A 22391-nucleotide genomic window follows, 5' to 3' on the forward strand; every position below is an offset into this window, starting at 1 on the left:
GCTAAGAGTAGTGGGCGAGAAGAGGATTGGGAGAGGTTTAAATGTCAACAAAGATTGACAAAGAAGTTGATAAAGGAGGGTAGGAGAAACTATGAAGCTGGGCTAGCGCTTAATATAAAAAAGGATAGCAAGAGTTTTTATAAATATATAAAAAGGAAGAGGCTGGCTAGGGTGAATGTTGGTCCTTTAGAGGATGAGAAAGGGGACCTAGTGGTAGGGGATGGGGATATGGCTAAGGTATTGAATAACTTTTTTGTTTTTGTCTTCACGGAGGAGGACGTGAATAATTTGCCGGATGTTAGCGATGGAAAGTTGGTAGGACTGGAGGGTCTTAATGACATTACTGTTACTAGAGAGGCGGTGCTCGACAGACTGGAGGGGCTGATTGTGGACATGTCCCCAGGACCGGATGGAATGCATCCGAGGGTTCTGAAAGAAATGGCGGAGGTGATAGTGGATGCCTTGGTGGTTATTTTCCAGACGTCGCTAGATTCCGGGGAAGTGCCGGATGATTGGAAAACGGCTAATGTTACACCGTTGTTTAAGAAGGGTGCCAGGCAAAAGGCGGGGAATTATAGGCCGGTTAGTTTAACGTCTGTGGTAGGTAAAATGTTAGAATCTGTCATTAAGGAGGAAATTGCGAGGCATCTTGAAGGGAATTGCTTGATAGAGCAGACGCAGCACGGTTTCATTAAAGGGAAGTCGTGTCTGACAAATTTACTGGAGTTCTATGAGGATGTGTCTAGGGCGGTGGATAGAGGAGAGCCGGTGGATGTGGTCTTTCTAGATTTTCAGAAGACGTTTGACAAAGTACCTCATAAGAGGTTATTGCAGAAGGTCGAGGGACATGGAGTTGGGGGTAGGGTGTTAGCATGGATAGAGGATTGGTTGTCAAATAGGAGGCAGAGAGTGGGGGTCAACGGGTGCTATTCGGATTGGCGGATGGTGACTAGTGGAGTGCCCCAGGGGTCGGTGCTGGGGCCTCAGCTTTTTACCATCTATATAGATGATCTGGAGGAGGGAACCGAGTGTAGAGTGTCGAAATTTGCTGATGACACCAAGATTGGGGGAATGGCAAATTGTGCGGAGGGTGTGGAGAGTCTACAGAAGGATCTAGATAGGCTGGGCGAATGGGCCAGGAAATGGCAAATGGAATTTAATGTTGGCAAGTGTGAGGTGGTCCACTTTGGTAGGAAGAATGGTAGGAAGGACTATTACTTACGTGGCGAAAAACTGCAGCATGCGACGGTGCAGAGGGACCTCGGGGTCCTTGTGCATGAGTCGCAAAAACCCAGCTTGCAGGTGCAGCAGGTGGTCAGGAAGGCGAATGGGATGCTGGCCTTCATAGCGAGGGGGATTGAATATAAAAGTAGGGAGGTCTTGCTGCAGCTGTATAGGGCATTGGTGAGGCCGCAGCTGGAGTACTGTGTGCAGTTTTGGGCGCCGTACTTACGCAAGGATATTCTGGCCTTGGAGGGAGTGCAGAGGAGGTTTACTAGGCTGATACCGGAGCTGAGGGGGTTGAGCTATGAGGAGAGGCTGAATAAACTAGGCTTGTACTCGTTAGAGTTTAGAAGAATGAGGGGAGATCTCATTGAGATGATGAATGGGATGGATAGGATAGAGGTGGAGAGGCTCTTCCCGCTCAGAAAGGACAGTAGGACTAGGGGGCACAGCCTCAAGATAAAGGGGGGACGGTTTAGAACGGAGTTGAGGAGGAACTTCTTCACTCAAAGGGTGGTGAATCTCTGGAATTCTCTGCCCGTTGAAGTGTTGGAGGCTGCCTCGCTAAATATTTTTAAGACGCGGGTTGATGGGTTTTTGATAAGCGAGGGGATTAAGGGATATGGGGAGAGGGCGGGAATGTGGAACTGAGACACGACAGATCAGCCATGATCTTACTGAATGGCGGGGCAGGCTCGAAGGGCTGGTTGGCCTACTCCTGCTCCTATTTCTTATGTCCTATTTCTTATGTTCTTATGTTTCCATGGATCACAAGCGGTGCTTGCAACTTATGCAAACATGAGGGAACAGAATTAATTTTAATGTTGATAGTATGGGCAGTTGTATTTTAAGCATGCTGAAATAATAGTTGAAGTCTTCCAATTCATTAGATTTTTGGAGTATATTTATGAAATGTTTTGGATGGCCTGTAACTCTAGAGAAACTGATACTGGCTTGGATTGAAAAATGCTTTTAATTCAATAACTTAATGGGGTTCCTTTCGATTTTTAAAATTTCAGTTGATTGAGTTCAACCTCGTAATGAACATGAAACATCTTAATTTAGATAATTAGTCTTGAGTTAGTACATTTAGTTTTAGCATATAGCTATATTGTTCAGCAAATGATATATTGAGGCAATGATTTTTTCAGCGCTGTGTTCGTTCCATCAATAGGCATTACAGATCAGGCTCCATTTTAAAATTTGGGCACATAAAATATATTGGCTGTGATCTTACTGGCTTATCTCGCTGGTCGAACAGCCAGGTGAGAGGTGGAAAATCAGGATTGCACCCGGTTTTCCGCCTGTCAATCTAACTGGTACTGATTCGCCAGCGAAACTGAATCCTGGGCTCACTCTGGCTGAGGTCCTCACTGGCAAGGATCATGTATGGTCCCCAGGTGAGACCGGAGGCCATTTAAAACCCTCCGGATAGTTGGGATTGGGTTAGGCAGTGGCCTTTGTAGCTGAGGGGCTGGCATAGGGAATGATCACTGGCACTGTCAGTACACCTGCGCAGTGGCAGCCCTGGAGCTCAGCAGCCAGCTTCACAGGTGAGTTGAGGCTCCACTCAACATCTCCCTCCCACTGGTGAGAATCACGTTCTGACCCTTTTTTTTGACAAAGTGCCATATGATTGCTTTTTTTAACTCCCCCAGAAAATGAGCCTGAAACTCTCCCATGTTCTTGCTCGTTCAGCACTTCGAATTTTTTTCATCAAATTCTGCCTATTGTGATAGATTATAGAAATAGTAAGTGATTTGAATGCTTACCATCTAAAGCACCTTGTGTTGCCTTTCACCTCTTCCCAATGCGCAATTTGATTTTGTTGCCTTAGTAACAGCTGTTCGCCCTCACAATTAAACATTGTGTGAGAATTTAATTGCATCAGTAATAGCTGCATCATAAATGGCTGCTATCTCTTGAACTCCTCAATGCTGGAATGACTGGTTTAGAAATGTGTTTCTATCCTGCTTGCTCAGTATTGAAATGTATTGCATTGGTAACAAATCCTTTTTCTTTAAAACTCTAGCTTTTCCAAAGAATGCCTTTTAAAGTATTGGATAGAAGTTAAATTTTCTGATCTTAGGCAAACATTAAGAAAAGCCAAGACTGAAAATAACATTTTCTAATAGATCCTGTTTCAATTTATACAGAAGGTGGTGAGAATTTGGAATTCTCAGCCAAAAGCCGTTGAAACAGAATCCATGAATTATTTTACTACAGATTCAGTATCCTGAAAAAGAGTGAATATTGTAGGGATTGTAATTAAAGGGAGTACCTTCAGGCACTTAAGTGCCACTATTAGGTCTTCCCTGCGATTGTGGCCCCCAGTGCAGAAGTTCCACATGTCGACAGCTGCTGGGGCTTGAGCCACCACTCCAATTCGATTTTCAAGTTTGCTGATGACACCACCATAGTGCGTCGGATCCCAAACAATGATGGGACAGAGTACAGGAATGAGAGAGAATGGTGCGGAGACAATAATCTCTTCCTCAGTGTCAACAGAACGAAGGAGATTGTCATTGACTTCAGGAAGCATAAAGAGAAAACGCCCCTGTCTACATCAGTGGGGATGAAGTAGACAGGGTCAAGAGTTTCAAGTCCTTAGGTGTCTTGATCACCAACAACCTGTCCTGGTCTCCCCATTCTGACACTATAGTTAAGAAAACCCACCAATGCTTCTACTTTCTCAGAAGACTAAGGAAATGTGGCATGTTAGTTACGACTCTCAACAACTTTTACAAATGTACCATAGAAAGCATTCTTTCCGGTTGTAACACAGCTTGGTATGGCTCCTACTCTGCCCAAGATTGCAGAGAACTACAAAAGGTCCTGAATATTGCCCAATCCATCATGCAAACCAGCCTCCAATCCACTGACTCTGTCAACACTTTTTGCTGCCTCAGCAAAGCAGCCAGCATAATTAGGGACTCCACGCACCCCAGACATTCTCTCTTGCACCTTCTTCCATTGGGAAAAAGATACAAAAGTCTGACCAACCAATTCAAGAACAGCTTCTTCCCTGCTTCTGTGAGATTTTTGAATGGACTTGCGTTGCATTAAGTTTACACTCTAGCTATGACTGTAACACTACGTTTCCTTCTCTGAGCGGTATATTTTGTATAGTGCACAAGAAACAATACTTTTCACTGTACACTAATATGTGTGACAATAAATCAAATCAAAAGTATAATGGGTATCTTTCGGCTCCTGAGCGTAAACATCACTTAATGCAGCGCTGAGGGAGTGATGTTGGAGGTGCCATCTTCGCTGAAACATTAAATCGAGGCCCCATCTGGGCTCCCTGGCAGCACCCACTTCTAGAACTGCCAGCCAAACTGTTTCCAACAGCTCTCGAAGGTGTCACTTCCTGTCCACTGAGGGGCAGAAGACTGACCCTGAACTTGTTGTCCTCAGATTGTTATCGCTTTTTAAAAGTTGGTCTCTAGGAACTGACTTTCCTTCTGTGAATGGGAAGAGTGAGTAGTACACCCTTTTCTCCCGCCCCCATAAAATTCAACCCTGTGTTTATACCTCAATTAACATCACAAAACAAATGATCTGGTCATTATTACTTTGCCATTTGTGGGAGCTTGCCTTTTACAAATTGGCTGCCACATTTCCTACGTTACAACAGTGACCACATTTCAAAAAATACTTAATTGGTTCTAAAGCGTTTGAAAGTGATGAAAAGCTCTCTAAGTTATCAGAGTACAGATATGTTCAGAAAACTGTAGACAGTCATGAAATCTCTGGGCAAAATCTTATTACTCTTGGATGCAACAGGAAGTGTTTTGTGTTCATGCTTCCTGCAAAAGCAGTGATATATGGTATTGCTGCATTTTATTTAATGGCTTGTATTTAGGAATTTAAAGTTAATTTATAGATGCTTATCAGCAAATAAGAATTTGATGAAAAGTTTCTAACGTTTCGTGGGTGCAAAGTGCTTCATCCAGAATTTTTCTTCATGTGTAGATTTTGATGCATTGGTTGGAGGAGAAGTGGGTGGTCTAGAATTTGGAAAATTACCGTTTGGAGCATGTGAAGACCCTATTAGGTGAGATTCTTTGATGCAAGCAATAATAGAAAATAGGGCTATACATGTGCTTATTTTCATTTGTCTGACTTTGAAATACATCTAAATAGAATAAATGTTTTTAATTACCTTTTGGGAACGGTGTCCAGTTGCTAATCAGTACAAATTGTACCAACATAACCTGATATCATTGAATACAAATGTTGTTAGATGATGTAGATGACAGAATAATGTGCAGTTTTAGGCACGTTGTTACAAGAAGGAAATTAAGGATGGCTACTTTTTAGTACCAATCACTTCTTTTAAAAATAAAAAAAAGTAAATACATGGCATTTGTATTTCACCCTATTGTGTAACAAAACTGTAAGGCCATTAGGTTATTCTAGATGGTTAAAGGTGAGGCTGATGGTTGATCTTCTGCTTCCTTTCCTTGGGATGAACAAACTCAATGCAAACAAATTATAGAGCCTGGACCTTTTTAGTTCTGGATGAGTATCATGTCAGAGCATATTTTATCTATGTATTGAATTTACTTTAACATTTTAAGGCAAGGTGGCAGTAATGTCTTGAATAACTTAAAGATGGGGCAGGCAAGAACAAATTCTGAATGACTCAACAGTAGTGGTACTGTATTAATGTTGTCCTATCCCTGATCCCATCATCCCTTGGCATGAGATAGGTTGACTCTGAAACTGGAAGAGAAGAATAAAATATAGTGTACCTGATTAATTTCCATGAAAAACAATGCAATTATCCAGCTGCTGTTGTGTAAGTTTGTCTTTGAGTTGGATATCAGAACTCCATTCAAGCAGACAAATGATCTTCCTGTACCAGAAATATTATTCCACATTTTCTGCAGAGTTTAATGCATTTTAATAATGGGATGAATAAGATTCTGACTGTTGCCGTATTTCTGTTTTAGTGAATTACACCTAGCCACCACTTGGCCTCATCTCACAGAAGGCATTATTGTTGACAATGATGTATACTCGTGAGTACTGAGTAGCTTTTAATTTTACTTTTGCTATTCAAATTTTTAAAATCTAGTTTACATATATACTTGAATAAAAGCTCAGGATAGTTGACATTTCATCCTTTGGCACTTCTGCAGATCACAAATTTACTATTTTGCTATTGAAAGTATTCAAAGTACAACCATGTTTATAATCTAAGACATCTTATTTGTGCTGAGTAACCTTTAGGACCTTTGGACTCTAACTTATTTAACAAGTTTTTAGAAAGCATTTTGATAGTTTTGCTAAAATTTGAGAAAAACGTTGAGATAAAATTCAACATGTAAGATTGACAAATGGTGCATGGCAATTTTGTTGCACTTCAAAAGTAATTGGAAATGCATGAGGGCTTAGAAAAATAAATAAGTTTGTCTTTAATGAAAATAAGCGGGGTAAATTAATCACTAATTTCAATTCTGTGGTAGAATAAATGAAGTGAGGGATTGAGAAATTAGTAGCATTCTTCCACGTGGCAGGGAAATTGATAGCACCTAACAATATTTTAATAATAGTGTTTTGAAGCAGAAGTATTAAATTGCTTATGAAGCTGAAAATACATTTTACAATTATTAACTTTTTTCCCAGGGACCTTGATGCTCTACAAGCACCCCAGTGGTCTGTCAGAGTGAGGAAAGCTGATAACCCCCAATGCTTGTTGGGTATAAATTACTCCATTATAATACAAGTCATAGTGAACTCAAACTTTTTTGTTTTGATGAAATTCTATTAGAAATCCTAAATGGTTTTGCATTTCTTATAGGGGATTTTCTTACCGAGTTCTTTAAACTTTGTCGCCGGAAAGAATCAACTGATGAACTCCTTGGGAGGGCAGCTTTTGAAGATGAAAGCAAAGGTTAAAACAGCAGATTCTGAAATTCAGATGTACCAATTTTTTTTAGAACTTGGCTTGTGCACAAAATAGAGTTTCTGTGTACTCAATAAGTTGTTTATAGTAACATTTCATTTCAGCAGAGAATGCAGATATCAGCCAAGCATTGCAGAAGCTCACAGAACCAACAGCTGTTCACATGCCTAGACTATCCACTATGTCAAATATGGTTCATAGTGCTCGCAAGAGGATGCATCGACATAGACGTGTGGAAGAGTCACCGATTAGCAATGAAGTTCTAAACTCCATTTTATTAGTAAGTTGTTATTTTGTTTGAAAGTACAAGCTACTGATAATTTGACTAAAATTTATTTTTTTCAAAAATATTAGCAATGTAAATAATGGGGAAATTTAAAGTTAGAAATGTGAATTTTCAAGACCATAAATTACAGAAATTTGTATTAAGAAAAGTAGATAATAGCAGAATAAAAATGTTATAACTTTGATTTGTGGTCATTACTTCCATTAATTTTGTAATATTATTTAACAAGTTACATCCCTTCAGTGCGTTTTGTGTAATATATAGCTGTTCCCTCTGGTGATCAACATCATTGCTTGATACTTAATGGTGCGGTCACAATTTCTTCAATGAGCTTATAAAGACACATCCATTCCATACAACATACTTGCTGTCCTTGTGCGCCTTGACCAGTGCTGTCTCTCTGATGGAGAGGAGGAGCATAAATGGCATAAAACTGCCCTATTGGTGCTGTATTCTGTATCATAAAATAATAAGTGATTTGAAATCCACAAACTTCCATATGTTCAAGTATTGTCACAAAGTGCGTAAGCATTGGTCTTGAAAATTATAGTAACAGAACTTTGTATGTAAAATTGTTTCTTGATGAATTTTGAGAAGTATAAATTTTGATACTTTTACAGACAAGTTAATGTAAACAGCACTAATTTCTCTTCTCACCATCTGTTCGTAAACAGAAAGATGTTTTGATTTGCATTGCTCTTTAAGTGTATTTCCTAACCCCTTGGTTTTGGTGTGATTCAATTTTTAATTAATAACCTCACAGCAAACTCGAGAGAGAGGGTGAGCTTATTTGCATACACTGAAGGAGGGTTGCAATGTTGCCCCCAAATTCAGACAAAAGAGATTTACAGTGCGGAAACCAGAGAGAAAATAAATATTTTTTCCATATAAGTTCCAGAGTTTAGAATCAAAGTCCAATGAATATTCTTTCATTTTCTGATTTCAGCTTAAAACCAATTCTGGATAATTCACTTTTCTGTTGACTTCATATGATGTGATGGACTTGCAGACATGAATCAAATCTTGTAGGCAAAAGGACAACATTCTCATCAGAAACCAGGTGTCCAAATTGGGCCAGAGCTCCTCGCCTGTGAGCCTGCTTGGCAGATGATAGAAAAGGAGACTTCAGTTTTGCAATTCAGTAAGGTTTCACAAGCCAGAGGCCAATGTCACATGAATTTCAACTCTCCACAATGGGTTCCACAAGGAGATTTATCTTTTGTTTGGGTGCAGGTCTCTAGATCTATGAAGGTACAGTAAGAAGTCTCACAACACCAAGTTGAAGTCCAGCAGGTTTATTTGATAGCACAAGGCACAAACTTTGAGTGCTGTTCCTTCATCGGGTGAGTGGGAGTTGTGTTCACAAACAGGGCAAATAAAGACACAATCTCCGTTTACAAGATAATGGTTGGAATGCGAGTCTTTACAGGTAATCAAATCTTAAAGGTGCAGACAATGTGAATGGAAAGAGGGTTAAGTACAGGTTAAAGAGATGTGTATTGTCTCCAGCCAGGACAGTTACTAAGATTTTGCAAGTCCAGGCAAGTCGTGGGGATTATAGATAGTATGACATGAACTCAAGGTCCCAGTTGAGGCCGTCCTCATATGTGCAGAACTTGACTATCAGTTTTTGCTCAGCGATTCTTGGTTGTCGTGTGTTGTGAAGGCCGCCTTGGAGAATGCTTACCCAAAGATCAGAGGCTGAATGCCCGTGACTGCTGAAGTGTTTCCGAACAGGAAGAGAACACTCCTGTCTGGTGATTGTCGAGCAGTGTTCATTCATCTGTTGTCGTAGCATCTGCGTTGTCTCCCCAGTATACCGTGCCTCAGGACATCCTTTCCTGCAGCGTATCAAGTAGACAACGCTGGCCGAGTTGCAAGAGTATGTATTGTGTACCTGATGGATGGTGTTCTCACATGAGATGATGACATCTGTGTTGATGATCTGGCATGTCCTGCAGAGGTTGCTGTGGCAGGGTTGTGCGCTGTGTGATGCCACAACACCACACAACCCTGTAAACCTCTGCAAGATGTGCCAGATCATCGACGCAGATGCTGTCATGTCACATGAGAACACCATCCACCAGGTACACAATACATACTCTTGCAACTCGGCCAACGTTGTCTACTTGATACGCTGCAGGAAAGGATGTCCCGAGACATGGAACACTGGGGAGACCATGCATATGCTATGACAACAGATGAATGAACGCTTCTCAACAATCATCAGACAGGAGTGTTCTCTTCCTGTTCGGGAACACTTGAGCAGTCATGGGCATTCAGCCTCTGATCTTCGGGTAAGCATTCTCCAAGGTGGCCTTCACGACACACAACAACACAGAATCGCTGAGCAAAAACTGATAGTCAAGTTCTGCACATATGAGGACGGCCTCAACTGGGACCTTGAGTTCATGTCATACCATCTATAATCCCCACGACTTGCCTGGGTTGAAAAATCTCAGTAACTGCCCTGGCTGGAGATGATACACATCTCTTTAACCTGTGCTTAACCCTCTCTCCACTCACACTGTCTGTACCTTTTAAGACTTGATTACCTATAAAGACTCGCATTCCAACCATCAGCTTGTAAATTGAGTTTGTGTCTTTATATGCCCTGTCTGTAAATTCGACTCCCACTCACCTGATGAAGGAGCAGTGCTCTGAAAGCTTGTGGCTTGTCCTACCAAGTAAACTTGTTGGACTTTAACCTGGTGTTGTGAGACTTCTTACTGTGCTTACCCCAATCCAACACTGGCATCTCCACATCAGATCTACGAAGGTGGTGGGGTAATTATATAAGGAGGCTACATAGACATACGGAATACTTGCCTTTATTAGTCAAGGCATAGAATGTGAGCTGGGAGGTTATAATGGAACGGTATAAAATGCTTGTTAGGTCAACTGGGATACTGTGTGCAGTTCAGGTCACCACAGTAGAAGGATATGATTGCACTAGGTAGGAGATTCATCAGGACATTGTATGAGCTGGAGTGTTTTAAGCTACGAAGTGAGGCTGGTTAGGCTGGGGTTGCCTTCCTTAGAGTAGAGAAGGCTGTGAGGGGGACCCAACTGAGATGTAAAATATTATGAGGGACGATAATAGGGTAGATTATAAGAAACTTTTCCCCTTTAGTCGCGGGGTCATTAAGCTATGTGCAAAGATTTAAGGTAAGGGACAAGAGATTTAGAGGGGATTTGGGGAAAAACGTTTCACCCAGAGGGTGATGGGAATCTGAAACCTTCTGTCTGAAAGGGTGGTAGAGATGGGAACCTTCTCAACATTTAAGAAGCATTTGGATGAGCACTTAAAATGCCATAGTACACAAGGTTATAGACCAAGTGCTGGAAAATAGGATTAAAATAGATAGGAGTTTGATGGCTGGTGCAGATACGATGGGCAGAAGGGCCTCTGGAAAACTAACTCCATGGGTGCCTGTGATTGTTAAATGTTTATTGCTGAATAAAAAAAAATGTCGAAGCCTTTCATCTTGCACTCATCAGGACACGTCATAAGAATACCAGTGCAAAGGGAAAACAACAATTTATACTATATAAGAAGGGAATGCTGACCGGTTTGCTAGTAGACTATTGATTGGTCGAAGCATTGCAATGGAGAATGCACCAATTGATGAGTGCAAGGCAAAATTGCCTCTTTTTTTCAGAAATACTCGAGCAATGCTCTTAAGCTCTGTACCAAATGACTAATTGTTAAATGTTTCAACCATTAAGAATTGAAAGGAAAGTTGTGGGGCCCTTTATCTGGGGAGCAAGCAGACTTCTGTTGGCCAGCTTGGGTTATGAACTGCAGATGACCTTTGTATAACTTTCTTTGAATTTGATCTGTGCAGACTGCAGGCAGTTGTTAGCGACTCTTCAGGGATAATGAAGAATGCATTTCCTTAATACTGGCAAGCTGTTTCTTGTTTGGGGCCACAGACAGACACTAGTTCCCTATTTGATTTTAAGTTGAAATTCATTAGATGCATTCATTTAAAAGAAGTCAAATAAATAATTAATGGTCCTAGTTACATATTTTAAGTAGAAAATATTGGACCGGACTGTGTGGTTTTTAATGGCAAATGATGGCAAAACTCTCTACGTCTGCATTCCTGCAAACGTATAGCAATGTCTGCATATACACAGTTACATGTAGAAATCCAGATGTTGCTGTCAGTAATTCTTGCTGCCCCACAGGGTGCTCTATCCTTGCAGATGAAGTCATTGAATTTAGGAAAGCTTCCCTTCTTACATTGCAATGTTGTTGTTAAAGGCCTAGAAAAAGTTGCACCTTTTTCATGAGGCGCAACTGGGTGTTTAATGGATACTGAGTCATAACAATGCTAACTAATCTCTTTGTTTCCTCCCTCCCAGAACTAATTTAATATTTTGAGTAACACGATTTTTTCCATTACGAAAATTCCATTGTTTTTAATATTTTTAAAAAAGTTTATTTCAGCTTTGAATGTGTATGTCCCATTCTTTAATTCACTCTGTAAATTCATATAAAAAGTGAAGGATAATCAGTGCTTTTTATCACTGCTTTGTCTCTGAGAAGTGGTTGACTGGCCTACTTTATGACATCACTTCTGCTAGATACCTGGAGATCCCATCAACTTGGCACCAGATTCAAACTAACATTGGGAAATCCATGCAACAGAGATCGCTACTTCTTCGTAGGCAGCTTAGTTTGAGATTAGCAGTTTTGTTGTTGATCACAAAATCCAGGCTGTGATCTGTCTCCTTGAGTAGGCAAAACTGCAAAATTGCACAACTCTAAAAGCTTGAGCTAATCCCTCAAGTTACTTTCAAATACCCTTTTTTTTTCTCTCTATGGCTATGAATGCCTTTATTAATCTAAGCTACTTTATGGTAACTTCAAGTTGTTTTTCTCTTAGAATTCCAAACTAACTGATTTCAAGACTCTCATTAAATAAAACAGTCTTTTTTATATCCAAAAGATGGTTTTAATAGCACTCAGTTTTGAATATCTAACCACTAAAATTTGCAAAGGAACTGTCAATCAGCTGCAAACTAAACAATGGCATAATTGGCATTGTTTAATTTTGTATTATTTTTCTCTCTAACCTTTAACTGAATCTTGTAACACTTATCATGATACCGTGTCTTTAAGAAATGTATTTCTATCAAGTTTCTTGTAAAGGGTGTGTTTAAAATTCAGCTGTTTTACACAATGGTAATTTGTCTGTAACAGGCAGCTGACATGCTGGAAATGAGGCTAATGATTGATTTTAGCTAGGAATGCATTTGTTTTAGTCTGAGTTAATGCATTTTTTCTTTCTTTTGGTTTCTCCCCTGAGGTTTCAGAATAGGATTTCAGTTAGGTTGATTGACAAATGCAGTCATGTGTTAAAGGGTGGAGCCAAGCTTACAGGAAAAACAGTCAGTTTCTGCCTGGTTCTGAAAGAAGCAAGAAGTGTCTTTCTCTCTCTCTCTCTCCTTTCTTTCTTTCTCTCTCTCTCTCTCTCTCTTTCTCTTTCTCTTTCTCTCTGGAGGTGGCTGTTTGGGACTGTCAAAAGACAGAGGTCTCCTCTGTCTTTTCTCCAGACGTGCTCAAAAGGCTCCAGGACTATTAACAAGTACGCAAACTGTGTTACTGATTTTGAAGACAAGTTTCAGTCTTTAAGAAGAAAATTGCTTGAATTGGAACCAGTTGGTTAGCAGTCAAGAATTGTATCTTGTCATGTTTAATGTTTAAATATTTCAACTGATAAAAGTTAAGCTAATTCAGTTGGTGTAGTTAAACTGTAATGTTAAATAAAGTTTGCTTTGATAAAAACTTGCTCACCTGGAGTGAAGCAGCTCATCTTCACACTGATATCAAAATAGAACAACTGTTCAGGTTTAACAGGGCTTCATAACAGACTTTCTACTCTGGTACCATAATACACGGTATTGGACGAAACTTGGTAGAGAGATTTTACTGCAGTTAACTTTTAAATGGCTTGCATATTGTGACTGGGTTTAAAAGAGTGAGTATTGACCCAAAACTTAAATTCCAAATTATTTGACACAGTTTCTTTTTTAAAAAAGCATGAATAGATTTGACTCTTTTAATAAGACGACAAGATAATTTCATTTTGCTAAGAATTATTGACTTCATCTTTAGTAAAGCAGTAAGAGATACTTTATTAATTGTGATGGGAATTACATTTGTTAAAATAAATGTGGGTTCAGGAGATAGATGACTGATCATAACACACACCACTCCATGATAAAGAGTAACTAAATGTAATCTAACGCATTATTTTGTATGCTTTAGTTTCTGTTCCCAGATGCTGCTGCTGATGCGTTTAATGCTAAACGTAGTACCTCAAGAGGAAGTAATGTCGCTACATTTGAAGATGAGGGTTGTGTAAGTTCCAGAATCTTCTATCTAATTCAGTCCTAGAAAGTCGTTTTAAATGTTTTAGTTGTTGGAGGTTACTTTATTTCTTCTGCATGTTGCAACAAAATAAGTTACGGTAATGATTGCTATAAACTTTTAGGCATACTTGTTCTTCCCACTGAGCTCAGTATTTATGATGCTAACATGAGAATATGAAGAGGAGGTGGTGTGGCCACAATTGAAGGTGCTAAATTGGCTGCAGAATTTGATTGTATTGTGCACAAATTGTTTCTTCATTATTCAATTCTTGTTCCAAACTATAGCATTGTATGAGCTTCAGACTTATGTTTGTGTTAATGCAATTATTTTTGATACGCAAGAAAAAATGATAGAATCAAAAGGTTATGTGCTCAGGTTCTGCTCCAGAGACTTGAGCACATAACAGTGTGGAGGAAATGACGAAGATTCAGAGGCCTTGGCTATCCTCTTGAGCAGATGTAAAAGATCTTGCATCATAATTTGAAGAGAAGGAAAGCTCTCCTAATGTCCTAGTAAATATTTATTGTATAACTAGCACACAAAACATCACTTATTTAATTGCTGCTTGTGGGATCTTGCTGTGCAAAAATTGGTTGCTGTGTTTCAATGGTACAACACTGATTACAGTTCCATCACTACTTAATGGACGTCCAGTGTCATGAAAAAGGCCATATGGTTTCAAGTTCTTATTTCTTTTCCAGCACTTAATATTTAAATTTCACACTGCAAAAGAAATACAATTTAGATGATTAGATTACATTAAATAGACAGATGATAGGAAAATGTGTGCATTTTGCGTGAAAGCAGGAGAGTAGGGAAGATCTTGTGTCCAAGATTAATTTCTAGGAAAACTAAATAGACAAAATTAAACCATCTTTACTGAAACACTTGAATGAAACTGTCAGTCTATCCAGTACTACAAATGTTGCTCTCAGCTATAGCCAAATATCTTTACTAATCCTTTGAGGATAAGGAGAGTATTCGTGGATCTGAGAAATGTACTAAATTAGAATTTATTATGCACCATAACAAATAATTTAATACGTGTGGGAATGTTTTTATGTCTAATCGTGATTTTAATAATGGATGAATTGTTTGCGTACTCAGACTAGCATTTGTCAGAATTTTAAGTTGATGTTTACAATAAAATTTTGCAGCATTTTCACGGGCATGCTTAACGTGTGTGTCTCAAATACTCGAAGTTTAGATAATTTCCTGTGTGGCGTAAATGGAGAATGTAATAGTCTTGCATTGTTTTTCTTTCCTTTCCTCATTTCTATCTCCTGTTTATCTATAAAATGGACTTGTTGATTTCTTCCATTTGATGTGTTCTCTCACTTTTGTTTTGCAATTTTACATACTTGTGTATTTCTCATGAGGAAACACTTCTTCCTCCCTATTTGGAAATCTCCATCAGCATTAACCTGAATGTTATTCTAAAACTTCAAGTCGTTGTAAATTAATTTTTAGTTCAGTTTTCTGATAGTTGCATGTAGCCTTATTTTGGCTAAGCAGCATGTTTTGATGTCTAGCTCTTTTGAAATTTGTACTTAGACTTGTATAAGTGCCACAGTTTTGGTTTGGTGATTGGCATATAAATTTCTTTCTAAAAAATTGTTTTTTTTTACGTCAGCTGGTCCAATGTGCCTGCATCACTGCTATCTGATTTAAGCCAGCTAACTATGTTACAGTAATCCACTTTAAACTGTTCTTTCCTCATTTGTGTGATATTTCTCTAGTTATTTAATATTTCCTTTAACTATTTGCCAAATTCATTTTTCATTAGTCATAGAATCATGGCTGTACAGAAATTTATGGTCCAGAAGGAGGCCATTCAACCCATCATGATTGTGACTAACCGCTTCTGTACCATCTTTTAATCCATAAATGTGTGCAAAAATATGTTTACTGCTTAAAAGGTTTTTCTAATTTAAAATGACTTGTGAACTGATTATATTCAGGTATGTTACCTATTCAGTTTTTCTAAATTCAAAACACCAGTATATAAAATTGGTAAACTTATACGTACTAATTATTTCTATTACGTTTTTATTGTTTATCTTCATCAGACCCTTTACAGTCAATTTAAATCGGCTCCTTCAGACAGCCTGACATACAAATTGGCTTTGTGTCTCTGTATGGTTAACTTTTACCATGGCGGAATGAGGGGTGTGGCCCACTTATGGCAGGAATTTGTCTTGGAAATGCGATACAGATTGGAAAATAATTATCTTGTACCAGGGTAAGTTTTCTTTTTAAACAGCATTCAAAGCCCCAGGTTTGAATCTTTAGTATTTGTGCTTGTAATCTTAGGTCATTTGCTGCAGCATGGAAAATCAATTAAGTTTTACATTCATCACCCTCTAATGACTGACAGGATCCAGGTTGTATAGATGTCAAAGGTTCTGAAATTTAGGATGTGTTGTTTTGGATAGTATGATTTTTTAAATAAAGATGTTAATGATGAATGCAAGGTTTGAACCTGTGGATTGCTATAAAGTGCAACAATTAAATAATTAATTTTATTTTGCAGGTTAACTACTGGACCTCCAGATTTAAAATGCTGCTTGTTACATCAAAAACTTCAGGTAGGATTTAGAATTCCACCCATTAACTTTAATGACAGCAGCTATTCTACATGTTTTAAAATTTATTTATTAGTGTTACTAGTAGGCTTACATTAACACTACAATGAAGTTACTGCGAAAATCCCCTGCTTGCCACAGTCCATTGTCTGGTCAGGTACACTGAGGGAGAATTTAGCATGGCCAATGGACCTAACCAGCACGTCTTTCAGACTATGGGAGGAAGCCCATGCAGAAATGGGGAGAACGTGCAGACTCCACACAAACAGTAACCCGAGCTGGGAATCGAACCCGGATCCCTGGTGCTGTGAAGCAGCAGTGCTAACCACTGCCACCCTTATATTTCAACATGCTTTCAGTTGAATTGACTGAATATGTCAATGCAAAGAAAAGTATAGTCTGACTGAGTTTTTCTCAATTTTAGGTAAACACCTTGCATCCTTATTTACTATGAAAAATCATTAGATATTAATGTCATTAAGCATTATATTACACTGCTAAAACACCATTTTTTCTGTCAACATAAAAAATAATTTTTAATTCATATTCTGAAATAATGGACATTATTCTCCTTAATTCTTAATTATCTTAACTCTTAATGGTAATAAGTTGTAGAAAATATGTGTTTTTGTATTTAATTTTTAGTGTCAATAGTTTTCATATTTTTGCTTAAAGCAATGATGTTTTATCTACCTTCTAAGCATCTGATACTTACCACGACCTATCCTCTTTTAAATTCTTAAATTTAAAGATTGTACATTGAACCACCTTTTCAGTTCATGTTGCACAATAAATTCTAGAACTTAGCTGAGCAAAACATCTTGTCAGCAAATTGTTTTCAGGCATTTGTAGATTTTCATTTCACCTTGCACATCAATAATTGGGACTATATCATCTTCCACCTCATGTTGGATTGTTTCCCAGTGAAATGTCATTTGAAGTGTTCATTTTTCAATGTAACAAAATTGCTCCATCTTGACTTTAAACCAGTAAGACATGTAGAGGATTCAACAATATATGAAGTAAGCCTAAATAAAGAGAAACAGGAGAAGTGAGTACAAGACAGACTTAACTAGGAGAGCATAAATCGCCAGGGTTAAATAGATTTGTGCAAAAAGATGATGAGAAAAACAAGGGGAAATACTCATTAAAAATGAGTTAAACTCTGTACAGCAATCCACATAGCTAATAAGCCGTGAGGTAATAAGCCATGGATAACGAAGGAGGTGAAGGAAAGTGTTAAATTAAAAGCGGAGGCGTTTAGAGTAGCTGAGAGTAGTGGGCAAGAAGAGGATTGGGAGAGGTTTAAATGTCAACAAAGATTGATAAAGAAGGATAGGAGAAACTATGAAGCTAGGCTAGCGCTTAATATAAAAAAGGATAGCAAGAGTTTTTATAAATATATAAAAAGGAAGAGGCTGGCTAGGGTGAACGTTGGACCCTTAGAGGATGAGAGGGGGGACTTAGTGGTAGGGGATGGGGAAATGGCTGAGGTCTTGAATAACTTTTTTGTTTCGGTCTTCACGGAGGAAGACGTGAATAATTTGCCGGGTGTTAGCGATGGAAAGGTGGTAGGACTGGAGGGTCTCAATGACATTATTGTTACTAGAGAGGCGATGCTCGACAGACTGGAGGGACTGATTGTGGACAAGTCCCCAGGACCGGATGGAATGCGTCTGAGGGTTCTGAAAGAAATGGCGGAGGTGATAGTGGATGCCTTGGTGGTTATTTTCCAGACTTCGCTGGATTCCGGGGAAGTGCCGGAAGATTGGAAAGCGGCTAATGTTACGCCGATGTTTAAGAAGGATGCCAGGCAAAAGGCAGGGAATTATAGGCCGGTTAGTTTAACGTCTGTTGTAGGTAAAATGTTAGAATCCGTCATCAAGGAGGAAATAGCAAGGCATCTTGAGGGGAATTGTTTGATAGAGCAGACGCAGCACGGTTTCGTTAAGGGGAAATCGTGTCTGACAAATTTACTGGAGTTCTATGAGGATGTGTCTAGGGCGGTGGATAGAGGAGAGCTGGTGGATGTGGTCTTTCTTGATTTTCAGAAGGCGTTTGACAAGGTACCTCACAAGAGGTTATTGCAGAAGGTAAGGGGGCATGGAGTTGGGGGTAGGGTGTTAGCGTGGATAGAGGATTGGTTGTCAAATAGGAGACAGAGAGTGGGGGTTAATGGGTGCTATTCGGATTGGCGGTTGGTGACTAGTGGAGTGCCCCAGGGGTCGGTGCTGGGGCCTCAGCTATTTACCATTTATATAGATGATCTGGAGGAGGGAACCGAGTGTATGGTGTTGAAATTTGCTGATGACACCAAGATTGGTGGAACGGCAAATTGCGCGGAGGGTGTGGAGAGTCTGCAGAAGGATCTAGATAGGCTGGGCGAATGGGCCAGGAAATGGCAAATGGAATTTAATGTTGGCAAGTGTGAGGTGGTCCACTTTGGTAGGAATAATGGTAGGATGGACTATTACTTACATGGCGAAAACCTGCAGCAGGCGACGGTGCAGAGGGACCTCGGGGTCCTTGTGCATGAGTTGCAAAAACCCAGCTTGCAGGTGCAGCAGGTGGTCAGGAAGGCGAATGGGATGCTGGCCTTCATAGCGAGGGGGATTGAATATAAAAGTAGGGAGGTCTTGCTGCAGCTGTATAGGGCATTGGTGAGGCTGGAGTACTGTGTGCAGTTTTGGTCGCTGTACTTACGCAAGGATATTTTGGCCTTGGAGGGAGTGCAGAGGAGGTTTACTAGGCTGATACCGGAGTTGAGGGGGTTGAGCTATGAGGAGAGGCTGAATAAACTAGGCTTGTACTCGTTAGAGTTGAGAAGAATGAGGGGAGATCTCATTGAGACGTATAAGGTGATGAATGGGATGGATAGGATAGAGGTGGAGAGGCTCTTCCCGCTCAGAAAGGACAGTAGAACTAGGGGGCACAGCCTCAAGATAAGTGGGGGGGGCGCAGTTTAGAACGGAGTTGAGGAGGAACTTCTTCACTCAAAGGGTGGTGAATCTCTGGAATTCTCTGCCTGTTGAGGTGGTGGAGGCTGCCTCGCTAAATATTTTTAAGACGCGGGTTGATGGGTTTTTGATAAGCGAGGGGATTAAGGGTTATGGGGAGAGGGCGGGAATGTGGAACTGAGACATGACAGATCAGCCATGATCTTATTGAATGGCGGGGCAGGCTCGAAGGGCTGGATGGCCTACTCCTGCTCCTATTTCTTATGTTCTTATGACTGCTTTCAAACAAGGGAATATTTCCAGGGAAAAATTGTTGAAGGTTCTAGGAGGATGTCTTGCCGTATAACAAAAGGAGTCTGAAATTATGTTTATCCCATATTTATATCTATGTATTTGTGTCTAAATTTAGTTTTTTTTTAAAGAAAGGTAATCTGACCATGTTAAAAATTCATGTCCCTTTAAGAGTAAACAGGACAAACCTCAGTGAATTGAGAGCTGGTGATGCTCGTTGAAGCTTGTACTTGAGAGTTGAGTTTTTCGCCAGTGAGGGAGTGGCTCTCAGACCCGCTGGGAGAGGATCCTGAAGGGAAAAGAGGAGACTGATATTTGTACTGGATTATAGTACAATCATTAGGTCGGCTGCACTAAGGCAGTGCAGTGGGATGGGAGAATCGTCCCCCCAGGTAGTGGCACTTTAGTTGCTGAAAATGATTCAGTAGGAATCTGAAAATTTGTTGAAAAGGGGAAATGAGAGGAAAATGCTAGAGAGAAATTGTGTGGCTTGTGCTAGAATCATTTGTGTCCTTTGTGACCACAATGCTGGAGTGGCTTGAGTTGAGCTTTGGTGGATGCAGTTTATCCTATACAGTATTGTGTTCAAAGCTGCACTTGAGCCTCGGACATAAAGTGGGGGGAGAGGAATGAAATGAACAATGGTATAAAATTTTAACTTCCTGTGAAAAAATTTTAATTTCAAGATGCTGAATTGTTGCATTGAGAGAAAAAAAGCAAGAGATGATGGAAGAAAACAAGCAACTGAAAATGCACTAGGTGGCTCAATGGACCGAAAGGTGTCAAATAGTAAAGGGACAACAGATGATAGAGACGTTAAGGAAAACAAAGGGGAATCGTCTCAACAGAAATCGTGGGAGTCATGGAGTGATAGTGAGGATGAGTTTTTTGAATGTCTGAGTGACACAGAAGATTTGAAAGTCAGTGAAATGAAAGATGGAACAACAAAAGGAGAGGTGAAAGATGGTGGCAAGAAAGAGAGCCAAAAGTGGAGACCTGAGGGACGTCTACATCAGCATGGCAAACTAACATTGCTTCACACAGGAGATCCACTTTGTGTTCCAGTTACACAGGTAAGAAATATTTTGGGTAACAAATATTACTTTCCAACATGTACTGTATTTTATAATAAAGTATCTGACAAGGTTACTTAAGTTTTTTTGTATATTCGTGGATAGGTTTATGGATGAAAAGGGATTGGTTTAGGTTAGAGGGTCATTGTTTTTTAACTGGTCGGCGCACCATTGTGGGCCGAAGGGCCTGTTCTGCGCTGTAATGTTCTATGTTCACAGGAGTAATTTCAAATAATGTAATCACACTTGATGGCCAATTGGATAAATTTGTCATCAAGAAAGCAGATATCCCTGTTTAAAAAAGAAAGTGGGCAAGATTTCCACTCGTAATTGCTAAATGTGTGTGCAACATGTATAGTTACAATCCCCATGGAGGAATCGTAAATCAAAACAGCTCACTTCTTGCACAGTTCACATTTTAACATAAATCAGAACCAATGCGAATTAACAGGCAAATAATACTTCAAATAGAAAGGTCAATCTCACTTTAATCAATACAACAAAGATGAATTGCACAGAACAAGCATTCTCCATCAGCATGTATGGCATTGCATAGCTACATCGTTCCACAACATGCTGCTGTTAATCCACACAGGTTAGGTTGGGAGTCCTATCTAACAACAGTTTCACCCCTGTATTTCGCAGGTATGATAGTTAGCAAGGTACACTTTTATGAACAAACTCTCCCTTGGGTCGCTGCAGTCCTGTTAGTGTAGCTTTCCAGAGCTCATTTTCAACTAACTAGCCAGTTCATGAACCAACCCTAGTTAATAGTTGGTCACTTCTGGGATAGTGCCCACCAATGTAGCATCTCTGAGGCATTTGCAGAACTTTTTAGGTTTTAGACCTTTTTCAGCCAACTTGCATGTTGCCTCCGAGAACTCCTATCTCCTTTTCTGCCAAACAGGAAAACAGACCTCTTCCAGAGTGACTTGTTTTTTTTCCCTTGCAAGAGTTTGATGTGCTCCTCCATTCTATCTCTGTCTGCTCTCTCTGTGTCTGTATCTAATCTTCACCCTCCAGCTCCTCTGCATGTAATTCTCCTTTGTGTCTGTAGCTCTCCTTAATGTCTACCAGCCACACTGTTTCTTTCTTAACTTCCTGTTCATACTGCTTTCAAGTTAAGGACACCAGATCACATTTCTTTGTATTCAAGAGAATTACAATTGATCTCTTTACAATTGATGCAAACTCTTTAAAACTCATTTTCAAACATTAATTAAAAGATCTGTGGAATCTGTAATTGATTTTAAGAACTTGCAAATTTTATTACCGTACTGCTTCTGGGTTAAAAACCATCACTTTATGTATGTATGCGGATACCCTTTTGTTACAGTAAAATATGAGACCACTAAGCTTGAGTTCCAGTAAGCAAAGCCTTTATTCAAGCATATACTGGAGAGAGCCATAAGCAGCTATGGTGCCTCCCTGAATGGTTTTTAGCACATATTTTTAGTTCTTCCTACTTTTCATTATGATGTTTCTCATTAATTCCTTAATTAACTATTCTATTCTATCACAGATGTTCCCATTATCTCACTACTCAATCTTGGGTATGGCTTTCAGTTTGCCTTTATCTCCTTGTCCTGTTCAGCAGTGAATGCCTGTGAAAGCTGTTATTGTTATGACTGTTGAGCTGGCTGCCCCTGCAAGTACCCTTGCCCAAGAATCCC

At 39.6% G+C, this 22391-nt stretch overlaps 1 protein-coding gene across 9 annotated transcripts in view; it reads left to right on the plus strand.

Moving 5' to 3' along the window:
• The window catches only part of rab3gap1 (RAB3 GTPase activating protein subunit 1), a 67334-nt gene that overhangs the window by 16986 nt on the left and 27957 nt on the right, over window positions 1–22391 (plus strand). For 7 of the 9 annotated variants that reach the window (XM_080199354.1, XM_080199355.1, XM_080199356.1 and 4 more), the window contains 9 exons: window positions 5203–5284; window positions 6186–6254; window positions 6862–6935; window positions 7037–7129; window positions 7246–7421; window positions 13708–13800; window positions 15882–16054; window positions 16346–16400; window positions 20332–20718. In XM_080199354.1, the coding sequence (XP_080055480.1) occupies window positions 5203–5284; window positions 6186–6254; window positions 6862–6935; window positions 7037–7129; window positions 7246–7421; window positions 13708–13800; window positions 15882–16054; window positions 16346–16400; window positions 20332–20718 (1202 nt within the window). The remainder of the gene's footprint in view (window positions 1–5202; window positions 5285–6185; window positions 6255–6861; window positions 6936–7036; window positions 7130–7245; window positions 7422–13707; window positions 13801–15881; window positions 16055–16345; window positions 16401–20331; window positions 20719–22391) is intronic. The other 2 variants (XM_080199351.1, XM_080199358.1) reach the window with 1 other exon arrangement.

Source organism: Carcharhinus amblyrhynchos, chromosome 11 (assembly GCF_965287045.1).
Source record: "Carcharhinus amblyrhynchos chromosome 11, sCarAmb.v2.hapA, whole genome shotgun sequence".
Lineage (NCBI taxonomy): Eukaryota > Metazoa > Chordata > Chondrichthyes > Carcharhiniformes > Carcharhinidae > Carcharhinus > Carcharhinus amblyrhynchos.